This window comes from Idiotropiscis lumnitzeri, chromosome 13, assembly GCF_059441095.1.
Source record: "Idiotropiscis lumnitzeri isolate Australia: NSW breed Sydney's pygmy pipehorse chromosome 13, RoL_Ilum_1.0, whole genome shotgun sequence".
Taxonomy (NCBI): Eukaryota; Metazoa; Chordata; class Actinopteri; order Syngnathiformes; family Syngnathidae; genus Idiotropiscis; species Idiotropiscis lumnitzeri.
This window is the reverse complement of record NC_142403.1, coordinates 3671310-3692506: the sequence shown is the minus strand read 5'-3', so window position 1 is coordinate 3692506 and position 21197 is coordinate 3671310. Positions and strand designations below refer to the sequence as shown.

Genomic DNA, 21197 nt, shown 5'->3' with positions numbered 1-21197 from the left:
TCACCCAGTGGGGTAAGACTTTCACAGTAACAAATTGAGAATGATAATTTTTGCTTCGATGACGCGTTCATCTGGCGCCTTGTCAGCTGTTGGCTGTACAATTCCTCACAGTTGTCAACAGCGTTTGCCAGACCGTGTGAGATAAAACGAGAATAAAGTTAGCAAAAATGTGTCTGTGAGTCAACAGCAAAGTGGTAGGTGAGAGAGAGGAAGATGGAGCAAGTTTAAGAGTTAGTGTTTACTGCCGTCGCAAGCCTTTCCTCTGAACAGAACAAACCAAATTCTTTCCATGCTTCATCACTGCCTGCCTGCCATACGCTAGCATCACCTCCTGATGTCATTTCCTCAGCTCTCACTCACAGTTGCGCTGAGAACCGGCGCAGTATGAACAGTGTAGGACTTTAATGCACACAGTACTTGTTTTGCAAACTATACATATAATAGGCTTCCTGTGATTTATTAGCACAGTTATATTCTTCAAGTTCTCGTTATTTACTGGGTTCTAACATGAATTATAGAAAAAAACGGACTAAAATAGTGTTAAATCTTAAGGTTTCACCTCAAAACGCGAACACAAATAAACTAAGGTATATTCTGTTAGGTACTTCTCCATTCATTAATAATTTGAAAGAAAAATTACAGTAAACTTTGTAAGCAAGAGAATGTATCTGCCCCATATATTTCTCCGGCAATAAAAACAGCAAATCTGCTTATCCAGTGACCATGATTGTAAGACAAAGTCTCGGAATCTGTTGCGATACGACAGGTTCTGTTCAGTTGTCGGGCTTCTTATTGATGAGCACAGAGCAGCATGTTAGAGCTCCGTCCACTTTCACTTTCTCACTGTTGGACACGGGGATCAGCATGTGGTCCTTCAACTTGTCAAACACCTGTGGAAAGAAAGGATATCTAATTGCTCTTGCTGTTGTCTTGATAATATCTTATCCATTTCACAGATAATGTAAATTTACATGAACAACAAAACAAATGGATGATGGCTGGAATAATTTAATTGAAGTATACTGCGTTGTTTCTTCCCGCAGCAGCGTTGACCTGCACCGTACCACTCTGGGTTCCACTCACAATATTTGGAATCCGATTGAAACTCATTTTCTTCGACAGTGTGAGTCAGACTAATTGGTATGCCATCCAGATACTGCGTCAAACTATTGTTAGCCAGCCATCCTACTCCTTTCTTCCCGCTTTGGAAAGAATGCCTAACAGTGAGTACTAGTCTCTGTATTTCTCGACTTCTCAATCTAGTCTGGAATCATTTATCCAAAAACTTTATTGTAGGCAGTAGTCCAAGCAATCAGTCATGTATTCATGGCAAAAAAATTTATCCATGAGTTTAGTAACTGTTACAGTTACAATTGTTGCATCTTATTTGAACTTACACCAGTCAGTCCTCTGACAAGCTCTGCGAGAGGAACACCAGTTTTGTGTGAATACATGAACTATATTCAAAAAAATAACTACTGAGGGAGGTACTGTAAATTTAAGGTCACAGCAAGTTCTTTGCTGCCTGCAGGCACAACAGTAACAAGAGTTACGAGGAAACGTAATAAAGCATCAACACAAACAAGAGCGCAGGGCTTAATATGGAATTCAAACCAAACTGTAAAATGATTGTGGAAGACAATGAGTACTCGGTGAACCAAGGTAAGAAAAGACCACTTAAAAATGTTGATGAAAAAGAACCAACCAGACACAACATTTGGGAAATGCACACATTTTAAATAAGATAACGAATCAGGTTGGATGTTTTGGGCTTGTGGGGAAGGCCCATTTTATTATGTGATGAATGTGCACCAGATTAACAATGTGAAACAACATTTCTACACAAGAACAAAAACTTATAAAATTTTTAATTTATCATGGAAGCGCACGGCAGCTCTATCTCGCTTATATCGAGGCTTTGTGCCCAACAATATTTTGAAAACTATGCATTGTGATGTCTTCCAAGGTTCACTGGAGACGTTTGACCGAAAACCTGTATTTATTCACAACAAAGCACAGTGACCTTATGGCATAGTGACAAGCTGAAACACAGAGTGCTCGCATTGTTTGTTGCCTTCACAGACTCATAGAAAGAAGTATAAAAATGACATATTTGTCACAGTGCTAAAAGAAAAAAAAAATTCTTCTAATCTTTAAACAGTTTTTTTTTTCCAGTTTTCAATTTTGATTTTTTGATCAATTGAATGATTTTAAATCACATAATTTATTGGTTTTAAAATATAAATGTTTTGGATAAATAAAGGATATATTAAAATAAACAATACAAGTGCTTATTTTTGTTTTCTGAAGCACAGTGGTTTTCCCCAATTTTACTCATATGACATCACTGTTTTCTACATTATGAAAATGATACGAGACGTGTGAAAAATGTTCACAATTATTTCTTTTTGTATTTATGGATACTTTTATAGAATCCGTGGTGCAATATTGCAGAGCGTATACAGTGGTTTGTAGTTGCATTAAAAATACTACACTAAACATGAGCAGCTTAAAATTTTAAGACCACAATATCGCCTTCAATTTAAGTTGCGGCATCATTTAAAAACACGTCAGGAATTCTGGTAACAACTGCAAAATCTAACCAACTGTTGAATTGACTTTCACCTTAATTGTGCATATTAAGAATTCAGACTATTTAAGAGGAGCTGCTTGCTGGTTTGTTATGCTGCGATTACTCGGCTAATTGCAACTACTAGTCGACGAGCAAAATAATCTTTTGCGGCAGCCCTAGTTTATAATCGCTACTGCATAGCCTACGTAGATTGGTTTACAGCTCAACATTAAGCTATGCTATTCACGTGACGTGCATATGACATGCCAGAGAATGCAGAAAATGAATCCTGAATTAGAAAGGTGTGCGTGTGTGTGCATGCGGAGGGGTTAGAACCTCCGCCCTCCCAAGTGAACCGCCTGCCAGCCCAGGTAAAACCGTCCAGAATTTCCAGTGCTGAGTATTGTCCGTAAACTGACGTCAGCGGGAAGAATCTATATCTGACACAACTGCCTCATGCATCACCGGCCGAATTGGCTGGAAAGTTTTTATCATCACGTGCCAAATTATTAATAATTTTAACCTGCATTTTTTAATTTAGAACATGACTACACCCAAATGAGTCATTAACCTCCTCGATCAGAAACATGGCACCTAATGTGTGTGGGTGAGTGCTCCTGCTAGACATGTTACTAAACAATGGGAATTGATTCTTCTCATTTTTTTTTAAATATATCTGCTGTAGTTTAGACTCAATAATTAGATGTTGAACTATGAGAAGATTGTACTTTTATGTAAGGGAAATGCTATTTATGGCACCTTCGTGAGTCTTGTTTTGATCCCTTTGAGCCGAGTACTTATTACTGCGGCTAAAATGTATTTGTTGGGCCGAGGACGGTGTGGTCAAACACAGTAGGAGCTCCTACTTTTCACTAGGGCTTTTGTCTGTTGTGTTTCTTTATCTCCAAAGCCAGCGTTGTAAAGCTGTCTGCCAGTGCTGACGCCAATAAATGCCTGCTGTCCGGCTCCAATCCTCATGAACCGCTGGCTTTGTTAATGCGACTTGATGAGCCAACTAAAAATAGACCGGATAGATAATTTGTAGAGAGAAAGAAAGCAGAAGATATTTTATTGCACTGGGATATTATTATATTTGATTAGAGCAATTGTGGCTCAACTCTATGACAAGCCATGCAATAGCTTTAAACAAAACTTGGTATTTTATTGCTATGTGTATCCACCACTATTAATATTTTTCCTTTTTTTTGCTCCACAGATCCAAGCCAACTCTGTTGGGTCTGAACTTTGTATAATTGGATCATGGTAGAAATATTTCTTTCGTACTATGCCAGATACCAAAGCTGAAAGTAAGTGATAGAAAAATAGATTTTATGCTCCTGATGAATCCTGTCAGTTTATCTTCTGGGAGAAAAGCTGACTGTCTGCCACGTGTCTCAATCCAAATACGCACATTTTTCAGAATTCTTTCTTATAAAAATAGCTGGCAGGGTTGGGGTTCTAACCACTGAGAACATTTTGAGGTTGAAGTTCTGTAAGTGCAGACTCCTGGCTACTGGATTAAATGTCATCAGATTCTTTGTTTCATGTATTTTAAGGCCCATCGCACCTAAAAAAAAATCATACCTAATAAGCCAATATACCAGGGGTGGGCAAACCTTTTGATTGGCGGGCCACAAAGGGTTCTAAAATTTGACAGAGGGGCCGGACCAGGAGCAGATGGATGGAGTGTTTTGGTCACCTCACCACATCGATGAAAAAAAATATATATATTTTTAAATGAAAGAGAACAAAAGCATTACAAAAATATATATGTGTCTTTGAAAAACCACAGTATTTTGAATATAAAACATTAACTAGGTTCATTCATTTAATTTTTTTTATCAAGTTCGGCCGGACGGATTAAAACATTTAACGGGCCTGCATGTGGCCCCCGAGCCGTAGTTTGCCCACCACTCCAATGCCCTTCTCAAATCAGCCTAAAAAGCGCGTAGTCAGGGTAAGGTGATTTGTCTTAAGGCCTTACCTGAGGTGTTATGTTTGTGTACATCGTCAAAATTGAAACTAAAAGATGAAAAATAAAATAAAAAGAATGAACGAGATATCTTACTCTTCAAATTAACTGTTTTGTAACAAGTTGGTGCTGGTCCATCAACACCATTTTGTCTTGACATTAATGAAAATGACATCGTTACATGAAGCTCTTTTAGTGGTGACACAAAGCCCTTCAACTGGATAATTTCAATTAAAGCACATGAAACACTTTCTACGAAAAAAGAAAAAAACCGTCTCCTTGCGCTTTTTGAGTGAAATATTACCTTTACACTTTCTGGATATTCTTCTTCTGTGCAATGCAGAAGCACCTGTCCTTTATTGGGCAGGTTCATGTAGATGCAGTTGGCAGCAAGGTCATCAGGCACCGTCAGTTTATCATAACGATGATCGCTCATTTGTTGCATGATCTACAAACACAGAACATAACGCCCTCTGAGAGTCTGCATCAATTGTAGAGATACAAACAGACAATTTGAGTGAAGAATTAATACTAAGTCAGCGTCACATTGGTCTGCAAAACCAGTCTGAGGTCTGTGGGCGAAGAAGAAGGTGGTTAATGGAGAACACAGGAGCAGTCATTGTTCTTCAGCAAATGTCGTATTATTTATGTAATTTAATGGTTGTGAAGGTGGGACGGGAGGAGCAGGAGAGAGGCTGAGATGACGCATTTGCAGCGAAGAGGGAAGTGGGGGTGGAAGCTGGTCTGTAGGGGAGGGTGTTACGACCAGAGGAGAAGCAGTTCCATGTCATGTTTATGAGCAGAACGTGTGTGGACGCATACCACCGAGACAAAGGGTGTGCGTGTGTGTCACCAGTCACAAAAAGAATCTAAGATCATAAAAAAAAAAAAACATTTTCGAAAAAGGGTTATGATGGTGATTTGTCTTCTGCTGTTCTAATGATTAAAGCATAAAAGCTGAAGTCATGTCTGGCTTTGCCCTGCTGGATTTCAGTCAATGTGACGACACAGACACAAATGTGCGTGTGTGTAAGAGGGCTCGCGTTTTACAATGGGCCAAAGATGTTTTCATGAAACATCCCACAGCTCATTTTTGTAGTTTGAGCAAGAAACATGGACAGCTTTACCATGTTTTCATGACACATACAGAGTATGTCAAGTTGAGGTTTGGATCTCGTTATTGTCTTCTATAGTGTGTGCCATCTAAATAAAACTCAGACATTAAATGTGCCATTTAAAGTAAAATTACTTTGCCTTGCAATAAGAGACATATTTTGTTCGGGGAACAAAACATACTCCAAGTGAATAGAAGAAGAAATATGCCATGATAGCTAATGCCATGGTCACGCCATCCAGAAAAAAAATTTGAAAAAACAATTGAGACTCGCATTTTATAAATGCAAACGTAACGAATATAATTATTGTTTCATGTCTAATAACAAACTACTTTTTAGATACCATTAAAAAGTGAAGTTGCAAATTAGTTTTAATTTAAGCATGGACAAGTAGTGAGTACAGTTTTGGTAAGTCGAAGTGTCCAGGAAATGAAAATAAGTGCTCTGTTGTTCTAGAAAGCGAACAGTTGTGTGTGTGCTTGTGTGTGTGTGAACAGACAGATTCCCAGGTCACGAAGGGGTAGGGGGTGAGTGCAACAGCGCTAAATGCAAACAATCTTCATGTGCGTGACCGCCGAACCCGCCTCTCACACAGAGGGGGGATTAGGAGATGTAGATGGTTGGAGAAATGTTGACACCACCAAAAATCACAAGTTGGTATTACATCACACGTTTTGTTGAATATTTACTTTTTCAATGTAACAACAGATATGTGATAATACTACGTGTTAGGATGAAAAAGTCACTGCTACTGTCTTTGTCATAAGACTCGCAACATATTGTATTTATCGGGTAATTTAACTTCAATATTATTTGTTAAAAACTCATACCAACCCCCCAAAAACAGACAATTTCGGTCAGTTGACTTTAAAATAAAAATAACTTTCTATGTTCAAGATGGATATGGCATGAAGCCTAAATCCTTAATCACATGATCAATAAAAATCATCTAAATTCAGATACAGAATGATCGATATAATATTACAACTTTCTCACAAATTTTTACTTTCATTTTTTTTGTTCAATTAAGTCCTGATGCTTTGCACTGAGTAAAACAAATTTGGTTCAGTTTTAAACAACTTGATTTGTGTTTCCTCCCAAAGATTCAGTCAATGTCTGTAGAACTCTGACCACTTCACAGACAGCTTGGCAGTGGACTGAGCATGAAGTCGCTGCAAAAGTTGGCCGAATGCCATGCAACTGACTGAGAGGTAAATGGGCAGCATAATGGGCCCACCTGGAAGACTTCAAGCAAATAAGTTATTGGAGGGAGAACAAATTCTCCACTGAACTATCGCAACAACCAAACAAGTAAAAACTTCTGCTTTCTTTCCACTGAAATTAATGAAATTCAGTGCCATCCAGGCCTTGAATCCCCCAGACAGGACAAAAGTAGGTTCAATGAAAAAGTTTCTTTTTTTTTTCTTTTTTTACTCCGTAGGACATACTGTAGCATGGCAGGATGACTGTCAGCAAGTGGCAGGAAGTACCATGTTTTCTTAGGAAGTAACTCAAGGGCAGCAGATACAATGAAAACAGCAGAGGCCCCAGAATTGAACCCTGTGGAAGACCATACGGCAGTTGGGCAGTGCTGGACTAAGAACAACAAAGGCTAACACAAAAAGTTCTGTTGATCTCAACCACACAAGAACCGCTGGGCCTAATGCCCACCTGGTTCTGCAAACAAGCCAACAAAATACTGTGGTACACCATATCGAACGCGGCAGTTGGATCCTCTGAGACTGATGATTCCATATTTTTTTTGTGCCAGGTGTTGTACATTTATAATAGGCAGGTTACCAAAAATGAATTACGTTCAATACGTGTCTGTTGTATTGATATTGTGTATGAAGTTCTATTAAGCTTGTGTCGCCATGGTCCTTGAATCTGCTAATCGATACCCGTACTGCTTTCCTTTGTGGTATGACACAGCAATTAACGTGGCTCAAATGTCGATCTATGATAGATGTATCAGAGGCTCGAACAGTATCGATCCCCATGGCACTCCAGCAGGCAACTGTCTTAGCACAGCACGATCAGCGCTGCTTGTTTTTTTTGTTTTTGGCGTGTATTTTCTCCTGGAAAGAACAGTCCAAATTGGGCGAAGCCTACATGCAGTTGCCACGAGATTATGCTACCAAAAGACGTTTATGGGAAGCGAGGCAAAGCTGCAACATGGTATGGCTCTTGCAGGTTCTTCATTGAAATCTTTCTGAACAGGTTCTGACTTACTTACGTTGGTTGTAATTGTCTGCTTCATGTTTAGGAAGCAACTACATTGTAAATTAAGTTCTGCTCATTTGTTAACAATTTCGTATACTGTATACGTAGTAGTTTAAGTTATTTAAACAGACATATTGTCCCATCTTCGGAAAGGGAATCTTTTTTTCTTTTTTTTTATAACTCACTGATCAATGACCAGCCCCAAAATATTGATTGTGTTGTTATGAATGTTATGTTGGGAATGTAATCTGATCTTGCAACTTTTAGTTTCTGTTTACTGTGTATGATTTTACACGTATGGGGGAACCACTTTTGTCTACAGCTGCTGCCGTCTACCACTGGAGGTGACTCAGGGAATCTCCGGTAACGTCATAAGAAGGGAAGCCTTGTGCCATATACCATATATAGTTCCTACTGTAACATGTTAGTTTAGCAAATCAAAAGGGTTTCATGTACATCTTTATGAGGTCATACCAGTTTTTAGATTTGAGGAAGAATTCACAGTTTGAGACCTTCATTGCGCTGGGTTATACTCGTGAGTAACGCACAGTGTAAACATCCTTTTCAGGGGAACCCCAAACAGCACACATTGGTGACCTCATTACAGAGACTGGGCTGAGTAACGGGTGCCTGGTGGTAAGATAAAATGAGAGGGTGTTGCAACCTCGAATGGTATTCAGGGGAATGACTTCATGGGAGAGGCTTGTGGTGAAAGGGCCTGATGGATGATGAAATCCATCTGGTCAATGTGCATTCTCATTCTTGGGACAGCTAAACACACAAGATTATAACAATATTTACATGATGGTAAAACAACTTAGCACATGATGTCAGATACTTTATACTGCAGATCTAGAGGTTGGAGAGTAGTTTCATGATGACTATAAAGTATTAACAAGAGACCAATTAAAAAAAAAAAAAAAAAGCACAGTATTCCACAAAAGTCAAAGAAAGTGAGCCTCATTACCCTAACTGCCTCCAAGTCTAAAAAAACGATTCCATTGTATTCAAACAGTTGTTATAGATAATCTGTTTACCAGCAAAATAATGCATGATCATTAAGATCTGTAAAACAGAAACAGAAACAAACGGTGCAACCAGAGAATTTTTGTTCGCCATAATTCCTCATTATAGAGACCAATGAGGAATTACTTGGGTGATTAAACACACGGGGATCTTACTGAGTAGATCCAAGAAGCAAAATAATTCACTGAGTATATTTCAGTGTGTATTCAGTAACTGAGTACATTTCAATACTCTAAAAATTCATAGTGTGCCTAGTTGGTTGACAAATGTTGTCACACGGGGAGTGTTACGACCGGCTCTGCTAGGGAAGGAGGGAAGTAACATAGACCAAGTTGTAAAATGGTTTGGAGAGAGTTTACAATTTATTTTTAGTGAAGAAAAGAGGTAGGTTTCAAACAAATGAGCTGAACATAACGGTATTAACCACGTTCACAAATGCGTACAAGTAAACACTAGCTAGTGTCTCCAAAATTTACAAAAATCCATACAAGAGATACAAAATAGCACAAGCGAGGCAAACTGAACTCTTAAGTCCCAGCCGCCCTGAGCAGCAGAACCGAGGTCCTTTTATTGGTCCCAGCTGCACAGGTGGAGCTCGTTGATTGGGACGTCCATGAGTAACGAGCAGGAAAGCAGTCCACCAACGGGGAACGAGCGGGAAAGCAGTCCACCAATGAAGAACGAGGGGGAAAGCAGTCCACCAATGAGGAACGAGCAGCAAACCAGGCCAACGATGCGGCACAAGTCCATTGACTTTACTACGAAAGGGTGGAAGAGTTAACGCAAGACACAAAGGGCGTGGCCTTGTAGGTGGGCCTTAGCCAAGGGCCGTAACAGGGAGGCGCATTTTACAATTGTCGCTAAATCATGACCCACTTTAGTATGACAATTCGAGCAATATTACCTTGCCTCCCAGCTATGACGTGGACGCTGAAACCGGAAAAAAAAATAAGCCGAGCTCCAAAAGGGGGCGTGCCAATTTGTCGTAAATCTCATCACAAAAAAAAAATAAAAAATTAAATCACGACAGAGTCTTTTTGGGGGGGGGGGGCATTTTAGTAATGATGTCATTTTTACTTGCAAACCTATTATATAAGCACCAATGTTAAGCTCATCCAAGTGTCCTTTTTATAGTTATTAAAATAAATTCCAATTGAACACATTTGCTTTTAATTTGTCAGAGTTGTTTGTTTCCAAACTTTTATTTAATTTTAATTTTTTTATTTGACTACTATGTGCATTATATTTTTAATAAACATTTTTTTTTAGCTGCAGTGATAATGTTTAAACCATGCATAATGTCACAGTTGTTTTGCAACAATATTTATTACCCCTTTAAGAAATAATCCCCAGTATGTTTTTGATGAATACTTGGACCGACTACACGATGTATTTTCATATTGATTATGACGGATGTACTTGGAAAGCCACATATTTTATTTAGCTTGTCTTGTGTTAAAAAAAAAAAAAGTGTGAGAACTGCATCATTAGGCCATCAAAAACATTCTGATTTAAGTTGCCATTGGGACGAGTGTTGTTTACTCCAACCCTTATCCAGCAGGGGGAGAGCTCACACAAGGCGGTTAGTGTGCAGGGAGAATCTGGCCAAGGTGAATCTGACCATGTCAAATGTGAACGTACCTGCATGGGCCCAGATCCCGAAACATTTGAGGCACGTTGTTAAGCAAAGCTCTTAGGCCACCATGTGCTTTCATGTTTGGATGACTTCCATCAGAGCAGCTATTTTGACATAATACCATTTCAGTCCATGCAAGCACAAATAAGAAAGTGTCCAGGGAGACTTTTATGAATGAATAGGGCATTGAGTAAAACAGATGTCACTCCAACTCCAATGAATTGCATCCATCCATACTCACGGGCCCATCCCAGTCATCATCGGGCACCCTCAACTGGTTGCCAGCCAATCGCTGCTCCGAAGAATTGAACTAGGTGAACCAGTAGACTACCAGTAATCACATGCTTAGAATTAGCCCTGGCATATCAGATCTTATTTTACCTGCCATTTGTTGCTTGTCTTCATCTGCATTTGTGTTTGCCATTGCTGTACCAGAGCATGACTAAGTCAGCTCTTTTACTGAGAGAACGCTCGTTTCCTGAGCCCTGCGAGAATGGACCGACGTTTGAAATTTTACAGTTTGTAGAAATACATAAATTCCCAATCCTGATTTACCAATATATTGTGCCTTACCACATTCATTGTCTATGTTGGATTACTGAGCCATTTAGAATGCTCGACAAATGAAGACTGGTAATGACAAGTCAGTCAAGAGGAAAAGAACACATACCAACAAGGTTGAGCCAAGAGGCTATCAAGGAATTAAAAAACGCAAACATCTGCTGTGCCAGTTTATGAAAAATACACTGCCAAGACAATGATTCAAGTGTTCCCATGACGACAGTTGGCAAAATCATCACCATAAGATGACGCTATTTCCATAAACACATTACGCACATACACAAATTCCATACTTTGAGGGCTTTCTGAGCAGGTTCACTGGAGCCGATGACAATGAGGCCCGGTCCCCCCATGCTGCAGAAGCTTTTCAGGTGAAGCCGGTCCAAAACAGGTACAGTAGACACAGCATAATCCTGCAAGACACCAATAGAAGAAGTATTTGGGTTTTAGTTGTGTTATTTTATGAAGTGTCTTTCGCTGACACAAATATAAACTTAGCACAACACACAAGTATTTGTTTTGATGTAAAGCCTGTTAATTCCCCGAACAAATACTGCCGTACTTGTAAGGAACATGCTTTAGTGAGATGAGCAGTAGAGTTTGAATATGTGGGTAGAGCCCAAGAAAAAAAAATGCCAATGCAATTTTCTCTGGCTGTCAAGGTTTGTATGGGGAGACTGTCCAAATGCAGGGAAGTAGTGAGGTGAGGCGTGCTTGAACAGAGAAGTCATTTCATTTTAAGAAAATAAAAAGGTAAACAGCGTACTTGGCTGGATCAAAAGATACAAAATCAGCCGTAATTCAAAATAACAAGGTTCTAACTAACTAAACAAACACTAGAAAAACTTGACTCAACCTGGACGAAGTGCTGATGGGCCAAATGAAGCTAGGCTTCTGAGCATGTCTCCAGCAAAAGTGGGCGTTGCAAATGAAGCCCCTATTCGGAGCATCTATCAGGACCAAAGAAATCATGTGACTTTTGACAAACAAGGCCTCAGTTTTTGTGGAGTACATCATTGATCCATTCAAAGTATCGTTGCCTCATAATACAAACGAAACCTTGTTTTTTACGGATGAATGACACTATTGGTTCGTTCAACGTACTGTTGCTTCCTAACACTGAAGACCTTAGCAGGCGTTATTGGCGATTTGGGGGAGTCATACTGCGCGTTAGAAAAGAATCCTCTGAAAGTTCTTATAGCAGTTTTCAGTCATTTTGATTATATATGTATTTTGTGTATTATGTATTTAGTGGTTGACTTGTGGTGTTTTTCCAGTCCTTGGACCACTGGCCACGACAGCCGACGTCAGCTAGGAGTGTAGAGTCCTTAAGACGGCAAACAAACAGCAACTAGACATGACACGGTCACAGACAATGAAAGGACTAAAAGGAACCGAGGAACTAAATCCAAAAACTGACGAGACAAGAAGTAACACCTGGAAAAGACGCAAAGGGTTGGATGCAGTTGATTGAGTAACACAAGTGAACACAATAACCTAACAGGATTGACACCCAGAAAACATGAAACAATTCTTAATCAAAACTAAATGGACACTGTCAATGCCAAACATCTTATTTTGCCATTCCCATTGACTCTTGTTTGATGTTAAGCAACAAGACAAGAGTAATTTAACCATTTGCTCATTTAACTAATGACAGCTTCTGTAACATGTGGACATACCATACACTGCTATAACATCCTGGCACTTCCTCCTCCTTATACTAAACCTCTAGTCTTGTCTCACACTGTTGGAATGGCATCCTATTCTTCAACTGCATTTGCTGCAAATCAGCCACCATAATTTTGGTGGTCATTCTCACGAGAACGGCATGCCCCAACTGATCCCACAAGTGTTGTTGAGGTCAGGACATTATTTCCTCTCCACACCCAATTTCTGGGGGTCGTCTCTAAAAATCTTGTTCTGTGTGGGTGGGGATAGACTTTGGACCCATATTATGATGATGATCTCATTTAAAATTTCTCGACACTGAGATTGACTAGCCTGGGTTTTCTAGGGAGCTGCATCCACCAAATGATGTTCCTTTATCAGTGTGTCAATCAGGATGGGATACTAAGTCATCACACTTCGACCCGAGCATCCAACTTCTGACTGCACAATCTGGACTCATCGCTGCGCATCCTCCTCCACATCTTCCAATTCCAGTGCACATGCTCCCATCATTAGCGTGAACGGACCCGATGGTGAAGGGCAGCTTTGGTAAAGAAGATTTCGCAATTTTTACATGGGCACAACAGACGCTCCCAGCCCTGCTACTCATCCTTCAAATGCATGTTTCTTACAAATTTAGCACCACTTTCAATGAAAGTAAACACAATTTAAAATGGTACCAGATTTATTGGCAACACACACATTGGCAAACATTAGGACACATTTCCACTCAAAATGACAGTATTAACACCATCAGCCTCCTATTTTTATTGTTGTGTTTTGATTCTATCTTATTACTTTTTGAGCATTTTTTTAAATATTTATTTATTACAAAATTATCATTGGTAATTTTATTCAGGTACAAGGGTCAAAAAGCTAGGCTTTGGGGATATGGGAAAAATAACCTCCTAGAAAAATATTCAAGCTTTTTTCCCAGTGGTATGGTTACATAATGATGATTTAAAACATGTATTCTATACTTGCAGAACAACAGCCTCATCTGCTCACTTTTTCTCCCTTTGGAATCATTGATTTACTGACCTAAAGGAGCACCGACTTCTTTTCAAGTTGATTAATAGAGGCTTTGAAAGGCCTCAGAACCAGTGTCTGTCAGATAGGCTGTATATATGGAAGTATAAATGTAACTTTTGCCTAAATACTGTAAATTGACTGATGTGTGTCATGCTATTTAAATGTTTCCCTTTATACCTGAATATACAGTGAACCGCTAAAGTATGAACGCTCAAAATTGTTTCAATTCCGGGGATTAATAGATACACTACCGGTAATATGAAATGAAATTAAAGTTGCATCAGAAAAGAAAGTTGTAATCTCTGTTTCAGCATATCTCACAAGACTCCAATTCAATTGGCTTTTGTGGATATTTTGGTGTGTGATGCTACCACAGAAGGAAGAGAGGACACGTGAACTGCCTTAGACCGGGAAGTTGAACTTGGACATGCTGAAGTGCTACTCACTAGGTGGTACAGTACAATAAATAATGTTTACATTATGGAATCTGCACTGTGTGAAGTGAGTTGCATTTGGTTTATGTGAAGAGGCACACCTTGAAGCAGTTTCAAATTTATACATTATATAATAATAATATCTGTCAAACTACCTGACCGGGGGCCTGAAGGACTGACCAACGATGAGTAAATGGTTGGTTTGGCTTGAAAAAAAAAAATCACGGACTGACGAATGACGGGGGTTAACCACACCACTGACGGGTGATGAATAAGGGACTGGAAAAATTTAGCAAAATGCCCACCTCAGACAAATGCTACTGTTAATGTTAGTAACTGACAATTTTTCTTACATTCACAATGCAAAAAAACAATGTAGTCCAAAACACGTTTCATATTGTCATTTGAAACACATCAAAGTGGCCCATGTTATTGATAATTATAAAGTATAGCGTGCAATGCTTCTGCAGGAATTCAAATTAGCTATAAAAGGCGAAATGAAAACAGAAACGAAAAAGCAGTGTTGATCTAAATCCTTATACCTTATTATCGTATTTTGCTGCAGAGTGTGAAGATGCACTTGCAGTTGTGATGTTTGCGGGAAATTACTCTTTTACCAGCAGAACATTTGACAAAGTTGGAGTACATCTAACCATCTTTGGCACTGCTTACATACTGTTCCAGAGCTGGAGCCTTTTCCAACAAACAATACCAAGCACTGCTCACTAATATAGGAAATGTCTGAACTGCTCAGTGAGTGTGAACTGATTTTGTAGCTTTTCCTGAAGTATCCCAGTTTAGAACTACTGTGCAAAAATGTCTAGAGTGTGATAGGTCAATTAAAGGCTTCAAACTGGTGAATTTGAATGGGTGTCTGACTCCATGGGCCGTATTGGCATGCCCAGTTAACATGGGTGGAGTTTTCTTTATTTTGATATTTTCCTAGAAGTGGAAGGGGGGATTTGCGCTATTGCGGGATGGAATGCAACCAACTTGTTTTTCATCTCATGGAAGCAGGTCCCCTTAATCCCTTTAAATTCAGCACAGACAAAAGTACATGGTCTACATGGCGTTAAGGTGCAGGAAACCGTCGCCCCCAAAGAATAACGGAGACGTGAACGAAACTGCAAGATCATCTCCATGGACAGTCGGAGACTGCTTTCCGCTTGCGATTGGACATTCTACAATGATTCAGAGGAATTGTCCCACACTGTAGTGTTATTTAGGAATGAATGTCATCTACCCCACACATCCTCAGAGCTCAGAATCGGTCTTGATTAAATACGCCAAAATCATAACACTGGGGGGTGCAGTGGTGCATGGCTGGAAGAACGCCATAATAGATGGCAAACAGTAGAGGGAGAAAGGGAATGACAATGGAATGGACAGAGGCAGAGATTGATGGGAGGGGAAATTGAATTAGAAGGCGAGTCAGGTAAATGGAAGAAAGAAAAAATAAAGATGGATAACCAGTTGATGCTGTCATCCACCTGGCTTATGGTGTAACACATTTTCTTCCTTGGCGTAATGTCAGATTTTTTTTCATTGTTTGTTTTTTGTGACAGTATCTTCTCATTTTATGAAAAAAAATATATATCAAGATGGATGTTATTGAAGACCAACATCATAATCGTTTTAAATTGATGTTTCGACACAATCTGTTCAACTAAGGTTCACATTGTTTTTATTACTTATTCAGCTGCAAATAATAATAAAAAACAGGAAATATGCATTTGCAATTTATGTTTTGTTTGCTTCTCCAATATGTCCAGACCCCGAAATAAATACAAACACATAATATTTTCGATTTAAAATCCTACTAGTATTAAACAGCCAGTCTACTGATGTCTTATATCTAATTGACATTTATTAAAAGAAGATTTATTTAAGTATCAGTAGTATGTACAAAATATTGAACAGGATACCTGGTGGTGCATTAAGAGCAAAGTGAGTAATGTTATTGACACATGGTCACAAGTCTATATTTATGTCGCTCTTTGTCTCACAGAATGTGCTAAATTACTCACTACTTTAAAAGGGGGGTGGAGGCACCAGTGTTGTGTTACAGCATATGGAGATCTCCGGTCAAATTAGATTACAGTGTTTCATTGCTCTTCACGGTTCGGTTATTACGGATTCACTCTATTGCAGATTGTCATTTGTGACCATAATTTCACCTATCACATTTTTGTGGCTTTCTTGACATTTTTCTTCCTTCTAATTTGGACCAGTCAAGAAATGTTAATTTATTTTTATTGGTTCCTCTAAATCCGAGACCACGAACATTAGCATTGCGTTCGGAAATTGACTTTGATACCTTTGCCCTTCTATGAGTGTATGTGCTCGGAGAGGCAGAGCATGCACACCTCTTATTAATTTCCAAACCAATCAGCATCTTGTGCTTGAACTGTTTCAATTAGGACTGCCTGACGCACTGATTTTCCCAGTAGGGGCACCAAGAGTTCTGTTTTTGGTGCACTCTGAATAAGCGAATGGCACAAGTGCCCCAAGCACGCTGCTTCACTCATACTGTTCATAAACTCAGGCTGTTGTTCAAATGTGCCATTAGGTTATTCAGAGTGCCCTAAAAATGGAGCTCAATGCATCAGGATAGTAAACAACTGCGTTCAGAAATTGTGAGCGGAACACACTCAGCCTCCAACAGCAACCGAGGAAGACAAAACGTTGGCAAATTATGTTTAAGTTTTTGTTAAAGTTTGCCTCAAAACAACTTACCTTAACCAGAATCCCACGTCACATTGTAGCCAAAGGTACAATCCTGGTGGATTAATAGGCACTTTAAATTCTTGTTGTGGTGCAAACCAAAAGTACGTCCAAAAGTACGTGGCAATGATTACTTCCGGTGAATACAATAAGTGCTTCTTCGGTGAATACAATAAGTGCTTCTTCGCCGTCTTTAATTCACCAGAATTGTACCTTTGACTAAAATGCGACATGGGGGTTTTATTTAAGTTAACGTGAACATAGTTATTAGCCAAAGGTTCATACGTCTACAACTGGAGTACAGAGCACGCTCTGCTCACATTAATTTAGGAATTCTGTATTTATTCTTCATTTTGCATTTTAAAGGTTACCTTTATTAAGTGCAACATGTGTTTAGGAGGGTGAGAACCTTGCTTGAGGTGGGCGTTCGTAATTGCTTAAGAAGTGTAAATCCCCCAAAAATAAAAAAAAAAGTGAGGGAGTACTGTATTATACTTTTTCAACTTATGATCTTTGGCTGTACGTGGCATCTAAACATCCTTTCTTCAATAATTTGCGCAATTCCGTGCACCACTTTATCTCACCTTAAAAGCATCAGCGAGGATCTCTGCTCCTCTTTGATTGGTCCGTTTGGAAAGGCCAACAAAAAACTCCCGACCTGCCAAGACGAACACAGAAATATCAGCGAGGCTAAAGAAAAAAAAATATTCTTAGTCCTTTAATGATGCAACGAGGGGTTACACTTGACCCTTTTGATCTTAATTCTCCACTGTACCAGGACGTTTTGGAAGAAGTGTATTCTTGTGACTTGGTGGGAACAGTTTAGTTTCTTTCCAACGTGACAAATTCCATAAAGGCATACTTCTAAATGTTTGATGTGGAAAAACTTGATCTCAAGACCATCAAACACCTCTGTTAATGCTCTAAACCAGAGACTGTCGTCCAAATCTTTTCCATCAATGTCAGAAAACTCTAACCTCAGAAATCGTTTTGTGAGCAAACCTGGTAGAAAGCCTAGGTACAAAATGGGCAACCAACTTCATATTTTCAGCCATTTTTCATTTTATGTGGCTGTACAGGCCTAATGTCCCAATGATTTAGGCACATGACAGCTCATAAGAAAAATCTGAAAAAAAAAAAACGACAAAAGGGTACTTTGAACTCCATTTTCAGAACACTGCAGTCGCCCCAGGAGAATGCGGCCAACATAGCAGAGGAATAAAAGACAACTCTGAAATTGTCTGAATGCCTGGCATGCAGCATTTAGCTCATGGGTTGGCAACGAGTATGACCACTGATCTTTATTTGCCGTTAGCTTGGGCCATGCCAGTAAAGATCTTTGAGCGTGCCATTGGAAACGCTGAAACAAGAGCACAGCACTATTGTCGACAAAACCCAAAGTAAATACGCCAAGTGGGCTTCATAGTGGTAAAGACATTGACCCACCGCTGCACCGCGACCAAATCGAATATACCAAAATACCCTTGATTCCCAGTCTTCATCAATAGAATTTAAAGTTGTAAGATGTGTAAAATTATAATTCATGATGAATTTATTTGTCCATCTAGTACGCTATGTAATGTTTTCACTGCAGATTATGTTCAGGGGAATTCTTGTTTAGTGTACCGAGGCGCAGGGTCACTGGGGTCACACTGCGGAATGTCTTTTAGACTAAACCATCAGACACACAATGGACAATAGTCTGCTTGGGTTATATTCATAGGTTATGATTTCTGAGATTCAGTCTCACACCGACATTCTGTGTACTCTATATATGTGGATAACTCTATTATGTCAAGTGATAGCTTTGTGCCAGTGCGATCTACAACTCAAGTATGAAAAGAGAATACAATGCCTCTGTAAAGTGAAAATAAAAATATCTAAAAAAAAAAAAAAATCTCGTAAATTTTGCACACCAGTAGTAGATTATAAAGATTAAGGGGTAAATCTCTGCTTGTCACATCAATTGAGAGGGGGAGAAATGCCCTGATATGGCTAGTTTACAATTTTTTTCTGTAACATTTGGCAGTTTGGTGTTATGTGAGTTACATGAATGGTAGTTAACAGTTTTGATTTTCAATTTATTTGACTGAGGCACCGAATATTAATTTTGACGCACAATGAGTACATTTAGATGACATCAATATTCAGGTTTCAAGTCAAAATTAAATTTCTGAAAAATATGGAACAACCTGTTTACGAGCGTAAGCAGATAGTTTCTCCATTATACATAGTAATTGCAATCAGTTAGAATATCCCCACCTAAACTGTGAAGCATGGACAATGTTATGATGCAAATAGACTTCATTTCCACTTTTGACTTTCTGCCGTCGATAAATGGCATGTCTTTCACACCTATAAGATAGTCGTTTTCCTCCTTGGTCCAAAAGTGCGGGACTGTGCTGCATCTAAGTTCTGTTATATTTGTTTATCTCTCGTGTATTTACGGTGGGTTGTGCGACAAATATACAAGTACTTCCTGTGCACAAACGACCAAGATTTCTTGCGGAAAGAGCATGCGCAGAATACAAACCTTTCAATGGAGGTATTCCGGTGTGTGTTTATGTGACGAAGATTCAGGTTAGAAAAGGAATGGAAAGGAAAACCCGACTATAAGCTCATTCAAGTTTTTGGTGGGAGGCTGCGCATTTGCAAAGATGCGTGGGTCAAACGGCCCTTTTTCATGGCCCAAAATTATTTTGTCAACGGGCGGACATTGACGCAGTATTTCAATGTGACTCATTTGCATAGAAGTTGGCAATTTCTCTGCCAGATATATGGAAATATATTACCTAATTTAAATTTGTGCAAATACCACAAGGCGGAGATGCATTCTGCTAGGCAGTGCAGTTAGTGAGCCTTTCATCATCTACGCGTGCTTTGTGAGTTAGACGGTATTTGGTTGCTCCATTTTTATCAGTTAGTGCCACACAAAGCCCACACAATTCTTCAGTGAATTCAACCCTGAGTTTTATGAGGCCAGTCACCTGCTCAGCTCTGCATACATAGAGTGTTGAGTTTGGTTCTTTGAATAGTTCTGAATCGTTGATATTCAGGCGTTCATATTCTGCTTTCTTTTGTATTTGACTGTATAATTTGCCCATAACAACAGTTTTTTTGATAAATGTGGGGTTTGCAGTTTTCAAACTGCCAGCAACATTTGAATGTAGTCATATTTCACTCCTCCATCTCCTCATGTCTCTGAACAAAACCTCAGTTTTCACTGAAGTTTGTAAATAAGTCAATCCTAGCCACAGTTACTACAATACGATAATACAATACAACTTGATTTTTTGTGGCGCATTTCACAACAACTGGAGCTCGAACAAAACGCTTTCCATATGGGTTAATATAAGTTAGAAGGAAATTAGAACACAAACTAAAACACATACACATATACAATAAATACCAGAAGAACAGCAGAAGTCGAGTCGAAAGCTAAGGAATAGAAATGTGTCTTCAAGCAAGTTTTCACAGAGGACAGAGAAGGGGCTTGCCTAACAATCAACGGGAGGTCCTTCCATAGGGAAGGACTGGCAACAGAAAAGGTGCGATCCCCCCTGAGGCTGCATTTGGTCCACAGATCTGAGGCAGCGGTCAGGTGTATGGGGGTGCAGGAGCTCAGAGAGGTACGCTGAGGTGAGGCCATTTCATGAGACGAACAGAAGCATCTTAAAGCAAAATCTAAGGTGTGCTGCGAGCTAGTGAAGAGAGGCCAAGATTGGGGTTAGGTGATCTGTCTTCCGAGCTCCAGTTAAAAGACAAGCAGCAACATTTTGCACCATTTGGAGGCACTTGAGGGAGGACTAGCTGACTCCAAAGTAAAGTGCATTAGAGTAATCAAGCCGAGATGTAATGAGGGCATGGATGGCATGTTTCTAATTGCTGCGAGGGAAAGAAAGCCAGCTGCCTAATTTAAAATCACTGTCCAATTTAAAACTCAAGTTCGAGACTGCTGGCTTTCGGTAAAATGCCACGGGGCCAAGGTCAACAGGGTTGAAAGTAGAAGGGCCACTGGGACCGAATACCATAACTTCTGTTTTGTTTTTGTTGAAATTCAAGAAATTAAGTGACATCCAGGTTTAGATTTGCTCTAGACAGGAAAAAAGTGGTCTCAAGGAGAGAGAGCGTCTTTTTTGCTCAGCGGGATATAGATCTAACTGTCATCCGCATAGCAATGGAAAGAAATTCCATGTTTTTGTAGGATGGAACCTAGGTGCAGAAAATTAGA

General features: G+C 39.4%; 1 protein-coding gene across 1 annotated transcript in view; it reads right to left on the bottom strand.

Moving 5' to 3' along the window:
- The window catches only part of ddah1 (dimethylarginine dimethylaminohydrolase 1), a 74070-nt gene continuing 52873 nt past the window's right edge, over positions 1-21197 (bottom strand). The window contains exons 3-6 of the mRNA XM_088313532.1: positions 17551-17624; positions 11399-11518; positions 4849-4992; positions 1-890 (exon numbers count right to left, since the gene is read on the bottom strand). Of these exons, the coding sequence (XP_088169658.1) occupies positions 774-890; positions 4849-4992; positions 11399-11518; positions 17551-17624 (455 nt within the window). The 3' untranslated portion in view covers positions 1-773. The remainder of the gene's footprint in view (positions 891-4848; positions 4993-11398; positions 11519-17550; positions 17625-21197) is intronic.